Below are 21,988 nucleotides of genomic sequence, written 5' to 3'. Positions count from 1 at the left end.
CGCCCCAGCCTCCCTGTGCTCACGCTCGTCCTGAGCCTGGCCTGTCAGGACTGGGCCGGGCTGGGCAGCTCCGGGGCCTGAGCTGGCCCTGGGGGGGGCGGTGTCCAGCCGTCCCTGCCTTGGAGGTGAGCCCCTCCCTGCGAGCCTTTGTTCGTGTGACTGACGGGGAGCTCCTGAGAGCAGGGAGTGGGGCCGCACCCATGGGCTCCTGTGCGCAGCCTTGGAGTCAGGGCTGGGAAAGGGCATCTGAGGGCAGTGCCACCCGAGGCCGAGGTGCAGCGGGCACCCAGGGCAGCTTCAGCCCCAAGACGGGTCACACTTGGTGGCTGTCCTGCAGCAGAGCTGGCTGCGGGCTGGGGAGGCGACGGGCACCGGCGTTTAGCTCCAGGATGTGCGCGTGCGCGTGTGCACAGGCTCTAAGGCCCAGGATGTGTGTGTGTGAGCACAGGCTCTGAGGCTGTGTGTGTGTGTGTGTGTGTGTGTGTGTGTGTGTGTGTGTGTGTGTGTGTGTGTGTGTGAGCACAGGCTCTGAGGCGCCCCCTCAGCCCAGCAGGGCCCCGACCCACGGAGCTGGATGTGCTGGGGCAGCGCCTGGCACAGTGCAGGAGCCCAGCGGCATCTTGGGTGTGTTTGGGCCTCGGGGGGGGGGCATCCTGACCTCTGGCAGGGACACGCTGGCCCACGTGGTGGGACCGCAGGGAGGCAGGCTGAGGGGGCAGCTCAGGTCCCAGGGGCCTCTCGTGGGTCTCTGAGAACAGCCAAGGTGGCCTCGCTGGGTGAGGGGGGCAGCGGGAAGCCGGGACTGGGTCTTGGTGGAGATAGTCTGGGCTGAGTCCATGAGGACAGGGGACGCTTCCCCTCTGAGAATGGGGTGGGGCAGGGAGCCGGGTGAGACCCCCAGGGAGGGGCTGGCACCTGGGGAGGGCGGTCAGGACACCTGAACAAGCAGAGACCCGGGCATCCCGGGTGTCGGGGGTCACGTCCAAGTAGGCGTGTGGTGGATGTAGAACAGAGGCGGAGAAGGGTGACTGTTTATAAACATTTGTAATTTTATTTAAAAAAAAAATCACAACCATGAACATTGTTACAGTTAGAGGCCCTCTTGGTTCTCCACAACGATACTGAGCATGCTCACAAGGGGTTCCCATTGTTTAGTCTTAAACAACCATCTTTAAAATAAGAAAAAAAAACTCAGCACACTACCATTTAACTTGTTTTAATGTTTCTTCACAAATGGTGAAAAATACTAAAGTACAGACAAGGAATAATCATAATGTTGTGGCCAACATTATAAATATGGAATTATAAATTTAAAACATTTTCTGGTTTAAAAAATAAATCTGGTAGTCAATGCAGCTCTGCGGGTCTCTGCGTCTAGTAGGGCCGGTCTCTGCGCTCCTGACGGTGCTCGCCTCTGCCCAGCAGAAGGGAAGGTGGGTTAGGATGGGGTGGAGAGGGGAGGGGAAGGGGTGGCCACCCACCCTCGCCCGGGGCTGGTAAGACCTGTTCCGGAGGAAGGGGCTGACGGCCCAGGCCCCCCAGCGGGTTCACCCCCACGTACTTATCCATCTTCCCCGGTCCTCCTCGCCCGCCTCGTCGTCCTCCCATCTGTTCCATCAGTGGTCCAGGGGGTCCCCCAGGGCCACCTCGTCTTCCACCACCAAAGCCACCGCGGTCCATGCCCCGGCCGCCACGGAAGCCACCTCTGTCTCCACCACGGCCGCCTCTGAACATTCCACCGGGACCCCCGCGGTCCATGAGGCCACCTCTTCCTCCCCGCATGCCTCCAGGGCCACCTCTGCCGCGGTCACCGCCTGAGGGGAGAGCGCAGGAGAGGACACTCAGTGCCAGGACAGAACGCTGAGCGCAGAGGCCTCGCTCGGAGAGCCGGGCCAGCGCTTCCCTCGCTGCACACCAGGTCACAGTTCAGAACTGACGCTGGGACCACAGGTGACCCTTTGACAAAGGTTTGAAATGCTCGGGGGTCCACTTACACACTGATTTTCCCCCACCGCCAAAAATGAAGTACAGTACTACCCAACCTGCAGTCTGTAGAATCTGAGGATGTGGAACCACAAACACGGCAGTGGAGGGCGGATGGTGAAATTTAAGGGGACTTTTTTTTAACTGCACAGAGGGTCAGTGCCCCTGTGTTGTTCAAAGGTCAAGCGCAGAACTGACAGCACCCCAGGTCAGGGCTGCGCCTGCTGAAACCAACCTGACCCTGGTTACCAAGCCCACGGAGCTAATTAGCGGTTCAGTGCCAAGAAGCTGCGGGTACCTACCCGGGGGCGGGAAAGGTGGTGGGAGGAAGCCTTCAGGTTTTGGGGCCTTACACTGGTTGCACTCTGTTCTCCAGGCGAAGTTCTGGTTTCCACAGCCCCTGCATAAATAAAATTATATCACAACGGAATCACTTACCAAACAAGCCAGGCCTGAGCAGAAACCACCACAAACACCAAGTCCAGGTCCAACTCCACTCAGAGGATCTGACTACAGAAAACGGCTTTGCAGCCGCAGCCTCAGGCAGCACAGCACAGGACCAGGGTCTGATCCGGCCGAGTGTCTGGACAAGCACGTGCAGGTGGGCCTGAGTCCCGTGGACTGTGTGGCCATCTCCCGAAGGCACCAGGGCAGCTGGTAAGACTGACGGGGCCGCCCACCCCACAGCAGGGCCAGGGTCAGGCTGCTCTGGACAAAGGAAGCCCGCAGGCAGGCCTCTCCAGGATGGGAGCGGGGGTGAGTACATACGGGTTGGGGCACTGCCAGTCTCCAGCTCGGTGCTGGACGTTTCCTCCTCCAGACGGGTTCCCCCGGGAACCGCGGGGCCCTCTTGGTGGGAAGCCGCCTCTGTCTCCTCCACGGCCTCCCATGCGCCCCATGGGTCCTCCAGGACCTCCTGGGCCCCCTGGACCTGTAGTGAAGAAACAGCAAACCACCTCTTTGGGCACAGCTCTGTGTCTCTGTGGTCTGTCCTTACAGCTGGAGGACAGGCCTCCTCACATGTGAGGGACCAAAGCAGGAGAAACAAAAGGCAGCCCAAGGGCCGCCCCGCAGCAGCCTGGCCCCCAGGGCTCCCAGCCTCCGCCCCATCAGCCCCTCCCCCTCTGCTGTCAGTGCTCAATGCTAGTGTTGAGTCTACACGCCTTGTCCGTACTCCTAAGAGGTCTGCTCTCACTCTAGAGACCAAGCTCCTCACAGACAAGGGCACCGAGAACATTCAGAGCGGCAGAGCGGAGCCCAGAGCGCGCCAGTAAATACCTCCTCGGAGCGGCGGCGGCATCCCCCTGCCCTCGCGCGGCGGCATCCCGCCCCGCATGCTGTTCATGGGCGGCTTCTTCCGAGCAAGAGACACTTTAAGTTTGCTCCCCTGGAAATCTTTGCCTAGAAAAAGAGATGAGAACACTCCTCACTCCCAGCATCCAACTCCTGCTCCCCTTGAGGGGATCAGGTAAGGTTACACAACTCCTTTTTCACCAACTGCACCCCGTTATCAAACTCAACCATTCCCACTGCATCAGTGTCTTCCCACAATCTTCCCTGAGATTTTTACAGGTGAGGCCAGAAAAGCCTTAATAGGATGAGGAGAGCAGGAAGTGGCTGAGAGGAGATAGAACTTGCTGACACTTTCAAGTTGGTTTTGTGAGAACTGAAATTCCAGGATCAACATCAAAGTCATTATATATATATACACACACACACATAATAGCTGCAAATGTGCACAGCTGAGAGGTCTGTGGGGCTTTCTGCACCTCTCAACATCTGTTCTTAGAGAAGCAAGTGGATCTGAATGAGAACGACTGAAAATAAGGGATCTCTTAACCCCAGGTCAGCGCCTGGCCCTCGTGTGGCTGAGGGGAGCAGGCAAGCCGCCTCCTGGACACCCCCAGCGCTCCTCCAGGAGCAGAGAGGGTCTCCTCGCTCCTCCGACTCGAGTCCTCCTTCCTGCACACCCTGTGGCTGCACCGAGGGACAGCCTATCTGCCCCTGGCCCCTAGAGCCACATTAAGAGAAAATCATTCTAACACGAGGACACACTCGGGCACAAGGCCTTTACCTACAAGGCGACCCTCGCCACACTCGCTCCCAGAGCCTCCGTGTGCCCCGAGGAGGCAGAGCCAGGAGGGCCGGGGCTCCTACCATCAAACCACTCGACGGCAGTTTTGGCAGTTGGTGGGTCTTCATAAGACACCGTAGCATCGCCTTTGGGCTTTCCTGTTTCCTTGTCCAAGTAAATATGGATCATGGGTTGTCCAGTCCTCTTGTTCATCTAGGCATAAAAGAGCAAAATTAAGCTATGACCAGAAATACTAGTTTTCAGAGGAATGGTGGGACTATCGGTGACTTTTTCCAAAGTAGCTACCACAACTATGTACACTTAAATGACTTTAACATAAAACCAAAATAGGCCCACAGTTTTAAATCGTGTCCCATTTGTTCCCCAGCCTCCTCTTCCTATGGCCTGTACCTGCCCCAACACCCTAAGGGCCGTATCATGGGTGCCCAGTGAGCAGCCACCTCTTAGGGTGCAGTCAGGCCACCCGTGAGACACACCACACACACAGCGGGACTGTCCTTCAATCGTTAAACACAACACACAGGACTGTGAGTGTGCAGAGAGACCTCGACCACCTCAAGCTCAACCACAGCCGGTGTTCCCTCCAGAAACACAACAGAACTAGCTTCCCAGTTCAACACCAGATGCAGACAGGCTGAGTTCAGGAGCCACACTACACAAGAATATGGCTTCATGTATTTTTTCATTACATGTGCATATGCCCAAACTCTTTAGGATATACACATTTTGTATCTAGTGATACATGAAAATATGTATAGAGCTTAAAAGAAGTAACTTATAATAATACAGGTACTGATACCTATGTTTTTATAAAGGGCATATAAAGACAGGAAATGTGACAAAATAGTGGTATGAATGATGGGTTATATAATTTTAAAATCTTTAATTTTACAAACTTGATAGTAAACACTACTTTCCTAACTAGGAATAAATCCTACATACCCAAATAGACAATATACTATATAATCCACAAGTAGGAAGTTTATGATTTACCAACTTTTTTATATAGATGGATCACAAAATCCATTCCAAAACAGCCCATTAATGAAAAAAATTAATAAAAACCTGTAAAACTTTTAAGGAGCTAGGCTTCACCAAAGGCCTAATAGACAAATAGTGTTAATGGGGGATGGGAGGAAAGCCCTCAGTGTCATAAACATGTCAATTCTCCAATTCTTATAGATCCAGGAAACACCCTGTGTGTGTGTGTGGTCGCCGGCTGCACCACAAGGCACACAGGATCTCAGTTCCTCGACCAGGGACCGTACCGCTTTTGCCTCTGCAGAGAGCATGGAGTCCCTAACCACCCTGACTACCAGGGAAGGCCCCCAACTGGGGTTTTTAAGAAACTTCATAAATTGGTTCGAAAATGTATGGATAGGAGTGCAAGAAGTAAAGAGAATGAAACAAGAGTCTGCCTTACTAGAAATCAAGATTTAGCGCAGAGTCATTAGCAGAGCTGCTAGCACTGGATCACACAGATCAACAAAAAGTATATGTGGAGCCAAGAAACAGAGCCAGGTGGGGGCTTCCTGAGTGACAGCACTATGTACCACCAGGGAAAAGGCAGACCTTTCACAAAGATGTGGTGGAATAAAAGGCCTTGCAGATAAAAAACATAAAGACACAACCCAGTAAGGTAATGACTGAAGAAATTAAGAATTCCTATTCATCAAAAGGAAATGAGTAAAAAATGTGAGCCTCAGGAACTCCCTGGTGGTGCAGAGGTTAGGACTCTGCTTTCACTGCCAAGGGCGTAGGTTCAGCCCCTGGCTGGGGAACGAAGACCCCGCAAGCAGAGTGGTATGATCTCCCAGTCCGCCCTTTCAAAACTGAGCCACAGAGCAGAAGACTTGTATTCGCAACAAAGACAGAGATTAGCATTCAGACAATATAAAGAACCACATATAAACCAACAAGTGAGAGACAACCCAGTGAAAAGTGCGTGTGAGACACAGACGGGCATTTCAAAGAAGACAGGATGCCATTGTAACATCATCAACCATCAAGGGAAAGCAAACGACATTTCCATCTTCCTCTACCAGATTACTAAAAGTTTAAAAAACCAAACACGTGCTTCCTGGTGAGGCTGTGGTGGATGTGCAGTGAAGAGTCTACACTGGTCGGCCAGATGGTACTTTGAGGTTAACCACCACACACACCTTAAGAACCAGCAGGTCTACACCTGGGTATAGTCAGTTCTCATTATTCGTGGATTCAAGTATTTGTCACTCCAAAATCAATACTCGTGGCACTTTCTTTGGTTATTTGTGGCAACGAACAGAAAGTGAAAAACGTGTGGCCGGATGCACATGTTCCCAGCAGAGGAAGACAATGCCCTTCCCTCCCGTTCCAGCTCGCCTAGAAGCGACCGGAGGCCAGACGCTGGGAGGTCGGGGGTGGCATTCTGTAACAAGTTCTAGCTCTGGGACTAGTGGGACAAATCTGAACACCAACTCAGGCAAGTCACACTTCTGAACCTTTTTCTTTGTAAAACGAGTAGGATTTATCAGGATGAACTGTGAATTTGTGATTACAATCTACGTGAGATGTGTGCACACCTCTGGGGCAGTGGCTCGGCATTCACTAACCCAGTTGTCTGTAGCAACTTTATAGAACTTACCACCACAAACAAATACAGGACGCCCAAACTTTGAGATTCTGACCTAGGGACCCTCCTCAAAATTCCAGTTTCTCTTAGTTTTCCTCATCTAATTGGTAACCATCACAGTAGCTCAGACCAAACTTTCTAGCCACTCCAGCTTCTTCAAGCTTGCCAGGCAAGTTCCTGTCTCACTATTCCTGCTGTTATTCTGAAATTATTCCGCACTTGGACTGGCTCTGTTCCTCATTTTATCCCTTTCCTATCTTGCTGTATTTATTTTCATCCTTAAGAATCATGATCACTGAACACAGAACAACTATATTCTACTTTACAACATGTTCCACACTATACATAAACTTTAAGGGTTCGTACCTATTTATTCTTCAAAATTATGTGAAACAAAATATTATTGAGGTACATCTATAGAGAAAGGGAATGATAAAATTCAGCATTCAAGTGGGGAGAAGGGAGAAAACTAGGAAAGGAAGACATATACCAGGCACCTCAAAGGTACTCATAGAGCCCTACTGCGGGGTATGGACACATGTTATTTTAAAAACATTGTAGTCTGTATTCCCTCCCCCCGAAAAGTTCATGTAAATATTCTTACAATTAACTTTATAAAAGTGACCCTGAGTTATCAAATATGCTTAAACCGTGTTTAGGATTTCTTTTCTACAGAACAGTATTTTTCACTTTCTGCTTTTTGTATTTTAAGCAGTAAACCACGTATGGACAGTCCAGAAGGAAAAAATCAAGCCACTTCAGAAACTCTCCAAGTCAGTTCTCTCCAAAACGCCCTGTGGTTACAAGCTCTGCCAGTCCACGAGGTCACGCTCTCACTCACCTTAACGACTCCACACTGCTTAAAGAAGTCGACCAGATCATCGAGAGTCACACTGTCACTCAGTCCTTGCACGTAAATGGCACTGTTGTCAGAGTCTTCATCTGGATCTACAGGTGGGCCTTCCGGAGAAAAGGAGAGGCAGTTACTGTCATGTATCCATAGGGGCCGATTGACCAACGCTCACTACTGCCTGCTAGCATTCATCACAAAGCCAAGAGAACTACCAGCCTTACTAACAAGAGTGAGATGGAACTTTTGGTTTATTTTTGTTTACTCAAGATAAAGGAAGCCCCAAACTGCTCTTGACAGCGAGAGTATTCCACTCATCTACCTGGCTGCTGAACTCCACACACACTTGCTTCTGGGCTATTCAATTACAAAGTACAACATAAACTCCAGGAATTCAAAATTACCTAAATCAAGATCTGGTCCTTCATCCATGGGTCCTGCCAACCAGGAAAGATCATACAAAATATTATTAGTGCACGTCTTGCAAGCTACAAACCTTACAAACACACATAGCTATCTACTATACCACCATTTGATGGGGCTTCATTAAATTCAAAATGACCCGCACTGCTAAAATGGAGCAGTGCCCCTTTAACGTCTGTGGCAGGTTTGCTAGGGTTTGCTTCTCCTTTGCTCGAGTTTGTTTTTAAACCATTAACCAAATACACTCTCAGTGCTTACGTGCCAAATTAGTGTTAAATTTAAGTCAATTTTTTTTTCCTCCAAATAAACCAAATTTTAAAAATGTACTCTCCCCCATATTACAGAAGCAGTTGCTCAATACTCCAAGTCACCCTTTGTTTTGTAACCGTAGGTTAACCTTATTACCCCTAAGACAGTGCCGGCAGTACCCATTAGTCTCTTTTGTAGAGATCATTTTTAAACCGCTTATCAAACTAATAAAAAATTATAGTTTTCTAAAAACTGACTGTATTTTTTTTTTTAAACACTATCCATGGTAATACTCAAAAACTTACCACCAGGCTTATTGAAGCCACCTCGCTCTCCAGCGCTGCTGGGGGGATAAACGAAGAAATGAAGGCCTTTCCCTTTAAAAGCCAGTACCGCTCTGAGCCTTGGGGGGGCTCGTGGGGAAGAAGGGCACTGGCTAAACACATCTCCAAACAATGCATCTCTCTCATCTTGTCACTATGCCTTTCTTCAGGGCAGCTTGCTCAAACTTCCTTTATATACAACCTTGCTTGTCTGATTGTACACACCAGTGTGGTTGATTCCTTTCATTTCAGGGGCTGGTATTAATAGTGCAATACTTGGCAAACTGGGGGAAAAATACATCCCAAACACCCACCCCATCAGGTGAAAAACAGGGAGAGCTTGTGTGGAGAGGAGCAGCAGGCCAGGTAACTGCTGTGATGAACCTTTTCATGTTCATAAAGGTGCACCCTCAACCTCTCCCAGGGGAGAGCCAAGTGAGGCCCTGGGCTTCTTAACAATCACAGTTTATAAAAAGCAGGAGACACCACAGTGGAGGCCTATGACATACACCAGAGGACACATCCAGCCGATCTTCAGCGTAAAGCCACACGCTTCAGGGCACTAGGGGGTTTAACAATCGCTGTGAAAGGAGAATTTACAACAAACACCAAGGCTCCACAGACTGGGGGTGCAACTTTATAAACGTATCAGTTGAGATCAATGACAACGGCAGCATAAATCACTGCCTTATGTATTCTGAAAGGGGAAGAGTAAGAATTGGGCCTTTTAGGTTTTTCTCTTAAATAAAAGGCAGCTCCTCAGTGGGAGGCCCTGAGCTTTTCTAACCAGTATTGCACCTTTAATACCTGAATACACAATTTCAAGCTGTTGCATGCAGCTTTGCTTCCTTTTTAAAAGTACACACCATAAAATGTTCTCTCTCTTTAAACACAAAAGTTTACACTTTAATGTTACACAATTCTAGAGTATTGTACCTCCTCTGGTTCATTACCAAACAACAAGTATGCAGTTACCAAAGTTACAGAAGGATTCCATTTATACAATGAATACATTTTGTTAAAAATATTCTATGTATATTTTTCCTCTCCATATGGACACCGTGTCTAGTCCCACTTTTCATTATGCTGCCGGCTGAGTACTGAGTACGGGTACTTTTTAAGTATTGAAGTGTATACAAGGCTCTCACTTTGTAACCTGTAGCATATAAATGCGACAAAGCATGTTAAAAAGTTTCCACGTTTAACAGCCAATGAAAATATCAAAATACTGAGGCAATGAGAAAGGGCATGTTAACAACATTGAGTGCCTTACCTGCAGAAGACACTGAAAACCATCACCACACCACAATAAAAAAAAAGAGGGGGGGCTCTTGTGTTGTCCCCACAGGGTCCCGCGGACCGCATCACAGTCTGCTGAGAAGCCTGTGGGGAGAGCCACGGTGTTTCCTATGGCTTCAGCAGAAACTTCTCAGAGAAAGAGGGAACACCCTCTACTAGCAAAATCTAGCAAAATTAGTAGAATGATTACTTCTGGAGAATTGAAATGAGTAAACTCAAAATTGGTTTTGCAATTGAAAAATACTAAGGAGTCTACATGATTGGAGATGTGATGATAGTGATTTCAAGTGTCTACATCTATTTAAAACATCTGTAAAGAAGTGAAACCTTTATAATGGAATGATATTCTCCAAATCAGAAGATTGATTCTACTTTATACAAAATTACTCATAAATTTTTGCATCTTATAAAATGACTTTCTTCCAATAAAGATTTCACTAAAGACTTAAGTTATGCAGAATATGCAAAACAGTATTTTAAACCAGTATTTCAGCAGTAAACAGATTTGTTAATATAAAATTTAAAAATCAATTATATATTTAATCTTGAAGTACACTTCCAAAGAAATTATATTCAGTTTTTCCTTGAACCAACAGTGGCACCAAATCCAATTTATACTTATACCAACATTCTGCATAACTTTTTTTCACTAGTTTATACAGGGACAGAACACACACAGAACTAAGCCTTCTGGATTATGTTAACCAACATTTCACCTCACCTTCATCAAAGTAGAGACACCAGAAAGGGAAAAGGATGTGGGAGGAGGGAGGGGAAGGGCGGGGTAGCAGGATCATGTTACTCTAGGCAAAGTTTTCTAAACCAGGTCGTTCCATCCATCAAAATGGTCAAACCGATTTAGACTTCTCAAAATCTCCACTGGGGAGAGTGATTCCACAATTATATACATTACTCTGCACAAAGCTACTAGACTTCTCTGTACACCAGGTGCACCTCAGGCCATAGTTCAAGGGTTATGGGACCAAGATCTTCATCATTATGTTCAACAGTTCCAAGTATAAACAGAAGTTGGGGACAAACATTGTGGAAAACAGCTGCATTCCTTTTCTGCAGTATATACACCACGTATTTCAAGACAATCATTCAGAAGCAATTAGTCAAACACCTAGGGTTGTTAGAAGGGTTGTGTGTGTTCCATCCCAAATCTATTACCCAGGAGGCTTTTGACCTCTGGAAACCAGGAAGGGGACTGAAAGCTCTAGTTTCAAAACCATTCTTTGTTCTCCCCAACCCAACCAAGTCAACTGGCATTGAAAAAAGCAAACTGCCTCTATAGATATGCCACAGAGATGACATTTCCATGTTTGCAAGATGGCTTGGGCTCATCAGACTATCCATGGAAATGCAGAAATAAATTTCCTATGTCTTTCAGTCCCTTCTTTCCACTGAAAATCCTATGGATGAAACAAAATTAGGTAAAAGGAGAAAAGGTTTGCTCTTACCCCATTCCACCGCGTCCTCCTCCCCGCCCACCTCTGCTCATGCCTCCACGATCAAATCCCCCTCTTCCCCTGCCCCGGTTATCAGGGCCACTCATGCTCCGGTTCTCTCCTGGTCCGGAAAATCCTCCAGACTCCTGCCCATAAACACCCATGCTACTGGGGTGGTCCTGTCGGAATGAACCTGAGGAAAGAGTCACATCTGTAAGCCATGGATCAGCATTTACACCACTGCTGCTGTACTTTCTCCTGGAATCATAGAATTCTCAAGCGCAAGGCACTAACCGAGGTATCATCTTCTTTACATCTGATTAAGTCCCCCATCAGTAAGCTTTTCATAAAGTTCAACAAAAAAGGCTGAAGTAATCTCATATAGTTTGCCTAGGAAAAAACCACTCTCAAACAAAACCAGGACTCTGACCAACAGTTCACAGGGTTCTGTATCCCAAGATGCCTTAAAAAACTGGTCTTTAAGCCACACTCAAACAAAAATGGAGTCAGGTTTCTTGGGGGTTGCTAAGGGGTCGTCTCCATCAAGAAGCACGACTCGTTGTCATAATGAGACATACTCATGGGTGCATTTTAAAGACAACAATCCAGGCAAAGACTAAATTGTGAAGACAACTTTTTGAATTTTTGGTTACTTTTCCACATAAATTAACTGTAAGTATTCCACAAAAATTCTTGTCTTATGAATGTGAACAAAAAAAGTCAAAATACAGTATCTTTTTAACTATCAAAACTGCAAGAGTCTTCAATAGCTACCTGCTCACACTCTCTTAATGAGCTGGGGTGGGCAGGCCATAAGAAAAGCTGGCTTCACTCACTGCATATAACCTCCCCAAAGAGCAGGGCTGGCACACTGAAACTTTTTCCCTGGTCAGTTACAAACTCTCTTTTCTCCTAAGGCATACTAACAACAATTAAACTGGAGAAAAGCCAGGATTATTAGCCAGGATATGATACCCTCAAGATGCATCCTGGAGTTCAAAAGCACACAGTGGTAGAGTGTTTCCCCGTTTCAGAAACTCCAAACACAACCATTCTTATTTGGTTTTCTCTCTTAGCAACTCACTCTGCTGCCCGTAGCTGCTGCTCTGTTGACTATATTGACTTGGAGCCTGGCTGTAGGATCCAGTCTGGGGGGGGTAACTAGTGGGTGGCTGCTGCCCATAGCTGCTTTGCTGGCCATAGCTACTCTGTTGCCCGTAGCTGCTCGGCTGCCCGTAGGTGTTCTGCTGGGAGTAACTGCTCTGATCGTAACTAGTCGGCTGCGTAGAGGAGTAGCTGAGAAAAAACAAAACAAAACAGTTTGTTAGGAGAGGCTTGTTATTTTAGGTCCCCTAAATGTAGGAGACATTCCCAGCATGTGCCATAGAAACTCTTAAAACTCTAGTTACTTTTTACCTATTAACACACTGAACTTAAAATGAGCAAAGTATTTTTGTATTTAGAGTCAAGTTCTGAATAGGAGAGGGTATTATACAACACACACACACACACACAAAACGAACCCATCTATAAAATGTACAACCTTAATTAAGAGTCTCCCCCTTTACCACCCCCACCTTTACTGAAACAGGGCTTCCCAGGTGGCGTGGCAGTGGAGGGTTGGGAGGCTCCACCTGCCAATGCAGGAGACACAGGTTCAATCCCTGGGTCAGGAGGGTCCCCTGCAGAAGAGACGGCAAGCCGCTCTCGCACTCTTGCCTGGGAAATCCTACGGACAGAGGAGCCTGGCAGGGCCGTGGGGTCGCAAAGAGTGGGACATGACTGAGCACACACACACAGGCACACGTGCACATCAGAACAATAGTTATTCTCAACCAAACTCAAGGCACGTTTGGGAGCCTAGGTGCTTCCTGTATTAAGGGAAGACTGTGCTCCCAGGGAGGCTGACCCAGGAAACGGCACCGAGAAAAGTGAGGCAGCCCGGTATGGTGCTCAGTCCCCAGGCTGCCTGCCCACATCATCCCCTGGAGTGACGGCTCGTTTTCTGAAGGTACAAGGCCACCTGATGTGTGTTTGGGTGGCCACTTTTTTCCTGAGCGTAAGTTTCAAGTTGCTTTGGTGTGTATATAGTTCCTGACTTCCAGACATGCCTGATCGTCTATGAATCTGGGCATTAATAAGGAAAAGATAGACAAGGAAACATCAGACTCAAGGTACTGTATGAAAAATGAATATCAGACTGATATTCACTTTCACATATGTCAACTAAAGGGAAGGGAAACTAACCAAAGATACTCTTACACAGAAATAAAGCTTGAAATATTAAACTTTAGATGAACCATGACAGTGAAAAACAACACAACGCATAATACAATTTTAATTCTAACTACAATGATTTTAAGTATCTGCACCTCCCTTACAACAACCGTAAAACGTTATTTGCGCAAACGTGTCCAGCTCTCTGCAACCCCATGGACTGTAGCCCACCAGGCTTCTCTGTCCATGGGATTCTCCAGGCAAGAATACTGAAGTAGGCTGCCATTCCCTTCTTCAGGGGGATCTTCCAGACCCAGAGATCAAACCCGGGTCTCCTGCATTGAAGGCATATTCTTCACTGTTTGAGCCACCAGAGAAGGCCCTGGGAAGCTGTAAGGACTCAAAAGCCTCTCTTCACACCAAGTACACCTATTCAACTTGCTAGATTCAGTGCTCTCAACGTGACAGGTGTGGGTGGGCCCTTGGGAGGAACTGCTCGAACCCTGTCCCCTTCTGCTCCAAGCTGTACAGAGACACTTACCAGTCAGCTGTGCTTGCTTATACATAAGCCAATGAAATGAATACAAAAAGGGGCAATGTTAATTCTATCAAAACCAAGTTAACACTAGAGGACACAATTTAGACAGTTCATTTGAAAACGCAACAAAAAAATAAATCTGAGACAACCTGTTTTTCCTCTACTTTAAAGAAACCAAAACTGGACACTGTAGTTGCTGGTGTGGCTAATTAAGACAAAAGGCAGAACGATAAACTCTTTAAGTCAAAAAGAAAGGCCTTGGCTTAGCCATTAAGACTGGTGTAAGAATGGATCTTTAAGTTAAACATAAAATGATTAAGGTAAACTTTCTTTTTGAAAAAGTAATGCCCTGCAACTTGACCATCTCAACTGCACCTGGAAAATGTGACTTCCATGGTTCTCTTTATCTGCTTTCATGCCACTGTTTCTCATCTGATTAAAAAAAAAAAAAAGTGGTAAAAATGTACTGATATTTAGAAGTGTTTTTGACTGAGGTTTTAATGTAGATTATGTGGTCAGGCTTATCCCTGGGAGTGAGGTAACACAGTTCACCTGAGGAAGCAAAAGAAGCTGGTCAACAGCCTGAAAAAAATCTGCTCTCTTATTCCACTAGTTCACTGGCCACAAGAGCAAGCAAGAGAAGACTGACCTGGTAGGAGGATAGGATGGTGGTGCCGAGACTGGCTGCATGGGGTAGCTCCCAGGTACCTGGGGATAACTGTAGTTACTCTGTCCGTATCCTAGGCTGGGCTGGTTGTAACCCCCTGTGCTAGATTGAGGTTGACTAGTCTCAGCGGGTTTGTTACCATCCTGCGGTCTAAAAGGAGAAATAAAAAAGTGAGACTTTTCTCTTAACACCAAACTCTTAAGAACTCTATAATCTATGAGCAATAAACAATGTTAGGATTGAGCTTGGAAATAAATACAGTTGTAAAGTGAACTCCATCAAAACCCAATGTTGGTCCAACGGTCCCTGCTGGAAGAGAACACTAAGGATGAAGAGTCTTAACCACATCCACGGGAGAGACATCAGCACGCTCCTTTCGTCTCACTTCAGCAGCTATAGAAGCAATTACAATACTCTGTGGTGCCCATTTAACTGATCTGGGATGGGAGGTGGTTTGTTCAGGAAGAAAATGCCTTTTCTCAATAAGGACTATTAAAGACAAACAAGAAACTTTAACAATAATGCAAATTCTGGGTTAAATAACATTTACGTAAGTCTATGGCATCCTCTCATGCTCCAGATGAACTGGGAAATATCCTTGTGAAGTGATGAAAACCAATCTTAATCCCAAGGGGAAAAAAACCAAAGAGGTTTCTATTCTCCCTTAACCCCACAGTCTGTAACAGGGTTGTAGCCGAGCGGAGTGCCTGCTGTTTTAGCAAAGCCCAAGCAGCAGCAGGCAGACCAGGGGGATGTGCAAGTACTGCTTTCTCCAAAGAGCTGCGACAGTTCACAAGCCCTCTCTCTGAGGGAAAAGTGAGTAGCTATCACTGATCAGGAAACAGATTACTGTTATAAAGTGTGAGGGATTGAAAAGTTAAGAAACCAAAAACGATGACTTATTCAAAGACTAACATATACCTGCCCACCCCACCCCCCACCCCACCCCACCATGGATTAGATACACTGTTGCAATGGAGCATCAAATGGGACCTCAAACATCTGAGAACATTCTAAGTCAACTGAATTGGGCCCCTAGGGGAACCCCTTAACACTAACCACTGAAGACTGTCTAAAAGATGTAAACTACTCAGTAGCTCTGATTACTCACTGTGCATTTTAGAAGTACTCTCATGAGTGTTTGCCAGAGCTAATTTCTTACCTCTACAGCAGACAAAAAGTCTAGGTTACAAGTTGATCTCGTGTTTACTCCCTAAAGTCTTCTTTCAAACCAGAATTCAATGTTCCTTCAAGACTGTATGCAGAAGCCACCTAAGTGCACTGTCTAAAGCAAAGACCTGAAATCTTCTGTTAATAATTAATACTGTTTACTTGCTTAGCAGTCATGGAGTACGAACTGTTTGCCCCAATATTCACCCTATAGCAGGGAGCCCAGTTAAGAATTCATACTTGCCTGTGGTACTTAGATTACCAAGCCAGTACACAATACAGAAATCCACGTCACCAATGTCTGACTCTGGACATAGATACAGCCTTAACTGACAACTGGATCATGTGACTGTTTCTTGAAATACATGATTCTACAACCAACCCACCCCCAACTGAGAACTACAGTCTTTTTCCCAAAGAGAAAGGTATGACCCGTTTACAGGGTCAATAAAACCAAAGGTAAAAGCATCAGACTTTAAGTTGTTCTGTTGTGAGGAAACCACCTTTTATTTTCATCTGGGTTTAGCAAAGTAAATACAATACCTCCCCATATCAAAACGCCCATTCTACTGAAACCAAACAACCCACTCAGTGACATTCCTTATTCTGGCCCCAGGATGGCCCCACTCATCTACTTAAAGATGAGTAACATTTCTGGTGTGACTGTGCTGGGTGAAGAACAGCTGACACCCGAGCAGATCTGAGTGAGCTTTGCAAAGGAACCAAGTCAAGAAGGGTGCTCTCAAAGGGGCGGGTGTGCTCTCATTTCTGAACGCCCAAGGCCCCAGCGCTAGAAGCAGGCGAGGGGGCCTTACCTTGCGGGCGCGGTGGCTGCTGGCTGCTGTCCATAAGCTGGGTAGGCAGGCTGAGTACCATATGCAGGCTGAGCTGCATAGGAGGCCTGGGTGGTCGTAACCGTGGCAGTGGTGGTGTCGTAAGCGCCAGTGCCGTACCCCTGGACAGGCTGACTGTATGCCTGGGGGGCAGCTGGAGTTGAATATCCTGGAACAAAGGAGAGCTACGTCAGATTTCTGGCTCCTCAGGGATCTGCCTGGACACTCATTAATAGAACAAATTATAAATCACTTTCAAATATTATGATATTCGGCCCCTTTAAATATCTCCCCTTCAGTAAAAGTAGCAACAAAGCAATATTTAAAGCCTACGTTCTTTGATAACACTCAGTTTTCAGCAAAGCACTGTCTCTTTTGCTCTAAACCACACCAAACAGAAAGGAAGAGAGAGCAGGCCACAGAAAATGCTGATATAGAAAAAAGGGCTCCCTTTGCCCCCACCTTTAAGGGATTCAATAGGGGACACAAATTTTATACTGGCTTTGCAAGCAGGCCTTCTTAAACAAGTTTTTCAACTAACTACTTAAGTATACCCCAAATCTCTACAAAGAGGAATAAAATGCCCCAGGAAGGGAGGTAAAAGACATAAAGTAGCTGCAAAATAAGGATCCAGATACAAGTTTAGCATTAAAACCTATCATTTGGAATTATTTGCTTTCAGCTCCAAGCATCATGGGCAGTTCAAGTTTAAGGAAACTGGAAATTGTGGAGAAGATGTGTTTAATTTTCAGTGAGATGTTAACAACTGATTAAACTCTCTTTAAGAACCACTAATTATGTTTCAGGTAATAAACTACTAAGAAAATGCCAGTTACCAGCATTACATTAGTAATAAAGACATACTACAAACTATATTTGCTTACGTACGTATGACCCAATAAAGGCTTTCCTCTTTCACTTTTTGATAAATTACCTTAATACTCCCAAAATACACACTGAAAATTAATGTTACATTTCACATAAACCATTTGAGATGCTAGTAGTCATCAAGTTATCCACACCATTTCTCTCTTATTTACCTACCACGAGCAAATGAGTGTTTTTCCTGCTAAGCAATACTGGAGGTGGACTTTGTAGCCTCCCTGCTATTTCCCTAACCAAGTGTTACACACCTGTCCTTGGAGGTGTGCAGAGACCAAGCTAGGGTCTCTCTCCAGTTCCTGCCTTTGCCATACCAGGTGGGGTCCTCATCCTTCCTCTTCCTTTTTGCTGCACTGTGCAGGCTGCAGGGTCCTTAGTTCCCCAACCAGGGAGTGAACCCAAGCCCCGGGAGTGAGAGCCCCACGTCCTAACCACTGGACCACCAGGGAATTCCTGAGGTCCATGCCCTTCCGTCTGCAATTTGGGCTTGGAACATGACTACCCCCGAACCTGCAGTTTCTAACTTGAGTCCCTTTCCTAGAAGAGGTGTCATAATCTTTCCTGATGCTTGGCAATCCTTATTCCTATTCAACAAGCAGTCAGCCATGCAAAAGAGTCGTCTAGTACTCAGCATTTATGTCCATTGAAGAAAAATCCAAATCTCAATAAAGCAAAAAAGTTTCCGTACTCATAACAAACTTCAGTTATAACAGTGTCCTCACTCTACACAGAACTTACTAGCCAAAAAAAAAATCAATTTCCCTCTGTGCAATCTACAATGTCACCAATCTGTAGCACAGAATACTTTCTTCTCCACTTCAAACATTTCAGGGCAATTCTGAAATTAATTATATACAAAGACAGTTACTGCCTTCTCAAATATGTTGGGTTGAAACATACATGAAAGCATATTTCACAAAACAGGAGTCCCAAGCACTAGAAGTTTTTTGAGTTGGCATGTTACTCATCTGAACTGTTTATTTAATTTAAAATTTCTTTGCAGAATCCTAATGTCAACCATATAAAGCACTCCTTTATTTAAAATTTAACTGGAATCTAATTCCACCTACCCTATTACTCCTACACAGATTTTTCCCCTCTCCATGACAAGCCATTTTTAAGATTTATAAGGACAACAATTAGAAAACAACAAAAACTGTTAAGGGCAATAACTCATGTCACAAAAACATCCAGCAACAGACCCTTGTAGTGCTGAAAATTACAGTAATAGACACCAGATTAATAATCTAATTAATTTGTAATACCCACACAAGCAGCCAAGCAAAACGAGCAAAAATTAATAGAACAAAATGACAATAAAAATGACCAATATCAAAAAGACAACATATCTACCACGTGGTGATGAATTTAAGAAAAAAGAGAGTAAGAAACATCACACAAACCGCCAGAATTTTTGTTCAACTTCAATACAATCTAAAGTCTAGTATTTCCACTTCAATTAATAAGCTGAGATTTATATAGCTCCTCCTCATGAAGTTTTATTTTAAAATATTCTAGAAAAGAGTCTTTTTATATATTTCTTCCAGTAATTATCCAGTTTTTTGTGCTTTTATGTGCAAAGGCAGAACGAGGTGAGTGAAAGAGTGCCCAGCTTGCGTGAACATACCTACTACTGTTGGGATCCTATTTGGTTTGGTTCAGCCTCAATTTGCTCACCAGGTTTAATTTTAGTTCCTACACTCCAAAAGTTGATGGGTGAATTAGGGGAGATATCAAAGGTCTTCCATAAACTACAAAGTGAATACATAGCTCTACAGAACCTAGAAACTGTATTTCCTACAAATGACTTGATCATGTTCTTATAAAATGATTCAGAGACTCCAAAGGCTGTACTATTTAACTTCAAATGACACTTGCTTTTAAAATGAGTTAAAGGTAGCTAAAAACATCTAGTTGTAAAAAATCCATCATGGGGAAGTAAAGTGCAGTATAGTGACCATAGCTGACAATACTGTATTATATACTTAGAAGCTGTGGAGAGAAGATCTTAAAAGTTCTCATCAAAAGGATGATGTGTGTGTATGTGTGTGTGTTGGGGGGGGGGGCGGTGGCGGGGAAGGATGACGTGTGGTGGTTCATGCTAACTAGATTGCTACTGCTGCTACTGCTAAGTCGATTCAGTAGTGTCCGACTTTGTGCAACCCCACAGACGGCAGCCCACCAGGCTCCCCCTGTCCCTGGGATTCTCCAGGCAAGAACACTGGAGTGGGTTGCCATTTCTTTCTCCAACGCATGCAAGTGAAGTCGCTCAGTCAGGTCCGACTGTTAGCGACCCCATGGACTGCAGCCCACCAGGCTCCTCCATCCATGGGATTTTCCAGGCAAGAGTACTGGAGTGGGGTGCCATTGCCTTCTCCGGCTAACTAGACTGGTGGTGATCAATTCACAATACTCACAAACAATGAGTCATTTTGTTGTACACTTGAAACTAATGTCATATATGTCAATTACATCTCATTAAAAATGTAATAGCTTGAATATGTAAAGTTCATCTCACAATTTCAAAATTCTGTGTTAAAAATACAAACTGCAAAATTTCAGTTCCAGGTTTTTCTATAGTTGCCAACACCCACGGAAAGTTTAAACACTTCCCATCCTATTCAATGATATGCATTAGGTAGACTAGGAAATATTTCCCATCAAATCCATAACACAGCCACACAATGAAATAAATCATAGGCGAGTTTCTCCCTATCAACTCTGGTAGACCATATATAACTTGGGACTGAAGATAGTTTGAAAAGTAATATTCTCTTACAATAATAATGACAGGAGTGGGTGGGTGGGGAAAAGGTAGGGCTCCTGAAATGTTACACAGTGTTAGACATTTAAGAAGTTATTGTACAGTTTTCACACACTCCACTTTCAACCCCAGTATTAGGATATAATTTATTCTAATTCTTAAAATAGTTCATTTTTTATTTTTTGCTCCCTGAAATGCTGTTACATATATATTTAAAACATACTATGGATTAAAATAATATCGTTAATACTTAAAAGGAAAATAAAACAAGTCTGGACTGGAAACCAACCAACAGACAAACATAATACATGCAGGATGGCAATCTGTTCCTCTAAATAAATCTAATCATGCAACCTATCCTTGAGGGAACAGGGGAAAATCAGCTGGGAAGTAGTCATTTGAAGTACCTCTGAGAAGGTGAACAACTATTATTAAGGCTTGACACAAAATAATGTAAAATAAAACAAAGCAAAATCTTTCCCAAAATCACATAAAGAAAAAGGACATGGATCTGCAAATGGGACCTGAAGCAATTTTCCATTAGCAACCTTGTTGTGTGTGATGTTAAAAAGTTTGAGGGTTAAACAAATGAAAACACCTAAAGGGCTAACATCACAGGGTTAGACAAGATGGAAAGCATTTCCCATGCAAGAATGAGCAGGACAGTCAAACCTGTGCTGGTCCCTTCTACTGTGGAAAGCACAAAACAAGAAGTAGAGGGCACACTATCAGATGAAGCAAACAGATCTGAAAATCAGTGCGATTTTTAAGCAGCTCGGTTTAAGAAGGCTCATTCTTACCCAGTATTAGCATTAGCACAATCTCTTATATATTCTCCATTTTGTTGTGAGATTATTTAATACACTGTATAAGATACATAAAAAAAAAAAAATTCTTTTTTCCTTTGGAATTTACCCCACCCACATTCTATTAGAGATCCTTCAAGGAGAATGTAAAGAAAAGGAAAAACAAAACAAAAAACCCAGCTCCTCCTAAGAATAAAGGATTCCCAGATGCCAAGGTATCAACTAGAATATATACCCAAGAGCACAACTAACAAGTTCCTTAGCAAACACCCTAGGTAACGTGGCCCCAAAGTCTCCCAGGGTCTTACCAGTGGGAGGCTGTCCATAAGAAGTTGCATAGGCGGTCTGCCCATAGGTTGCAGTGGTCTGAGCCTGGGTATAGCTGACATCAGTGGGCTGTCCATAGGTTCCATAACTTTGCTGCCCATATGCCTGCTCCAAGAAAAAGAATTCAAGAACTTCATATAGGAATCTAGCATTTTAGCAATAAAATGGACTAACTTACTTCTAAGTTCCTAAATTGGAAAATCAAAATTAAAAAAATGCTTTTTAATAAAAAGATTAAAAAAAAAAAGACAAGAGATCACAATATCATGAATGCTTGTTTCCCCTTATCTAATCCACTTGTATTTTCCTAAACTATAAAAAAGCTCCTGAGTCAAATAGGTAAAAATCTCAATTTAATGATACAAGAAATTAACAAGATGCCCTCAAATGATGCATAATGAGGGAAAAGATGTATAATTGCTAGCACCCAGTGTAGCAGTTTTAGCAAATAGAAACAAATGCTAGAAAAACAAAATGAAAAGAGAAAAAAAATGAAAATG

General features: G+C 44.8%; 1 protein-coding gene across 1 annotated transcript; it reads right to left on the bottom strand.

Annotated features, from left to right (window-relative positions):
* Positions 1-1,077: 1,077 nt before the first annotated feature.
* On the bottom strand, positions 1,078-21,596 carry EWSR1 (EWS RNA binding protein 1). The gene is made up of 14 exons (XM_068990113.1): positions 21,470-21,596; positions 16,692-16,878; positions 14,689-14,856; positions 12,369-12,580; positions 11,297-11,477; positions 8,517-8,554; positions 7,944-7,976; positions 7,531-7,649; positions 4,141-4,270; positions 3,262-3,384; positions 2,752-2,914; positions 2,286-2,383; positions 1,562-1,814; positions 1,078-1,414 (listed from the first exon to the last, which is right to left on the bottom strand). Exons 3-14 carry the CDS (start codon positions 14,727-14,729, stop codon positions 1,375-1,377), a joined length of 1,431 nt encoding a protein of 476 aa, XP_068846214.1. The 5' UTR covers positions 14,730-14,856; positions 16,692-16,878; positions 21,470-21,596; the 3' UTR covers positions 1,078-1,374.
* Between the last annotated feature and the right edge of the window lie 392 nt (positions 21,597-21,988).

The sequence above is a fragment of the Capricornis sumatraensis genome, chromosome 17, assembly GCF_032405125.1.
Source record: "Capricornis sumatraensis isolate serow.1 chromosome 17, serow.2, whole genome shotgun sequence".
Lineage (NCBI taxonomy): Eukaryota > Metazoa > Chordata > Mammalia > Artiodactyla > Bovidae > Capricornis > Capricornis sumatraensis.
The sequence above is the reverse complement of the archived record's forward strand: the minus strand, read 5'-3'. Positions and strand labels throughout refer to the sequence as shown.

What these genes read in the sequence shown, in the direction of transcription:
- EWSR1 (XM_068990113.1), bottom strand. Translation starts at nt 14,729, where the DNA reads ATGCAGCCAGTCTCGGCACCACCATCCTATCCTCCTACCAG. An exon ending in CAGCAGCTACGGGCAGCAGA is followed by an intron (nt 11,478 to 12,368) that starts GTGAGTTGCTAA and finishes CTCTTTCCTCAG; the next exon opens with GTTCATTCCGACAGGACCAC. An exon ending in TGGCTTCAATAAGCCTGGTG is followed by an intron (nt 7,977 to 8,516) that starts GTAAGTTTTTGA and finishes CCTGGTTGGCAG; the next exon opens with GACCCATGGATGAAGGACCA.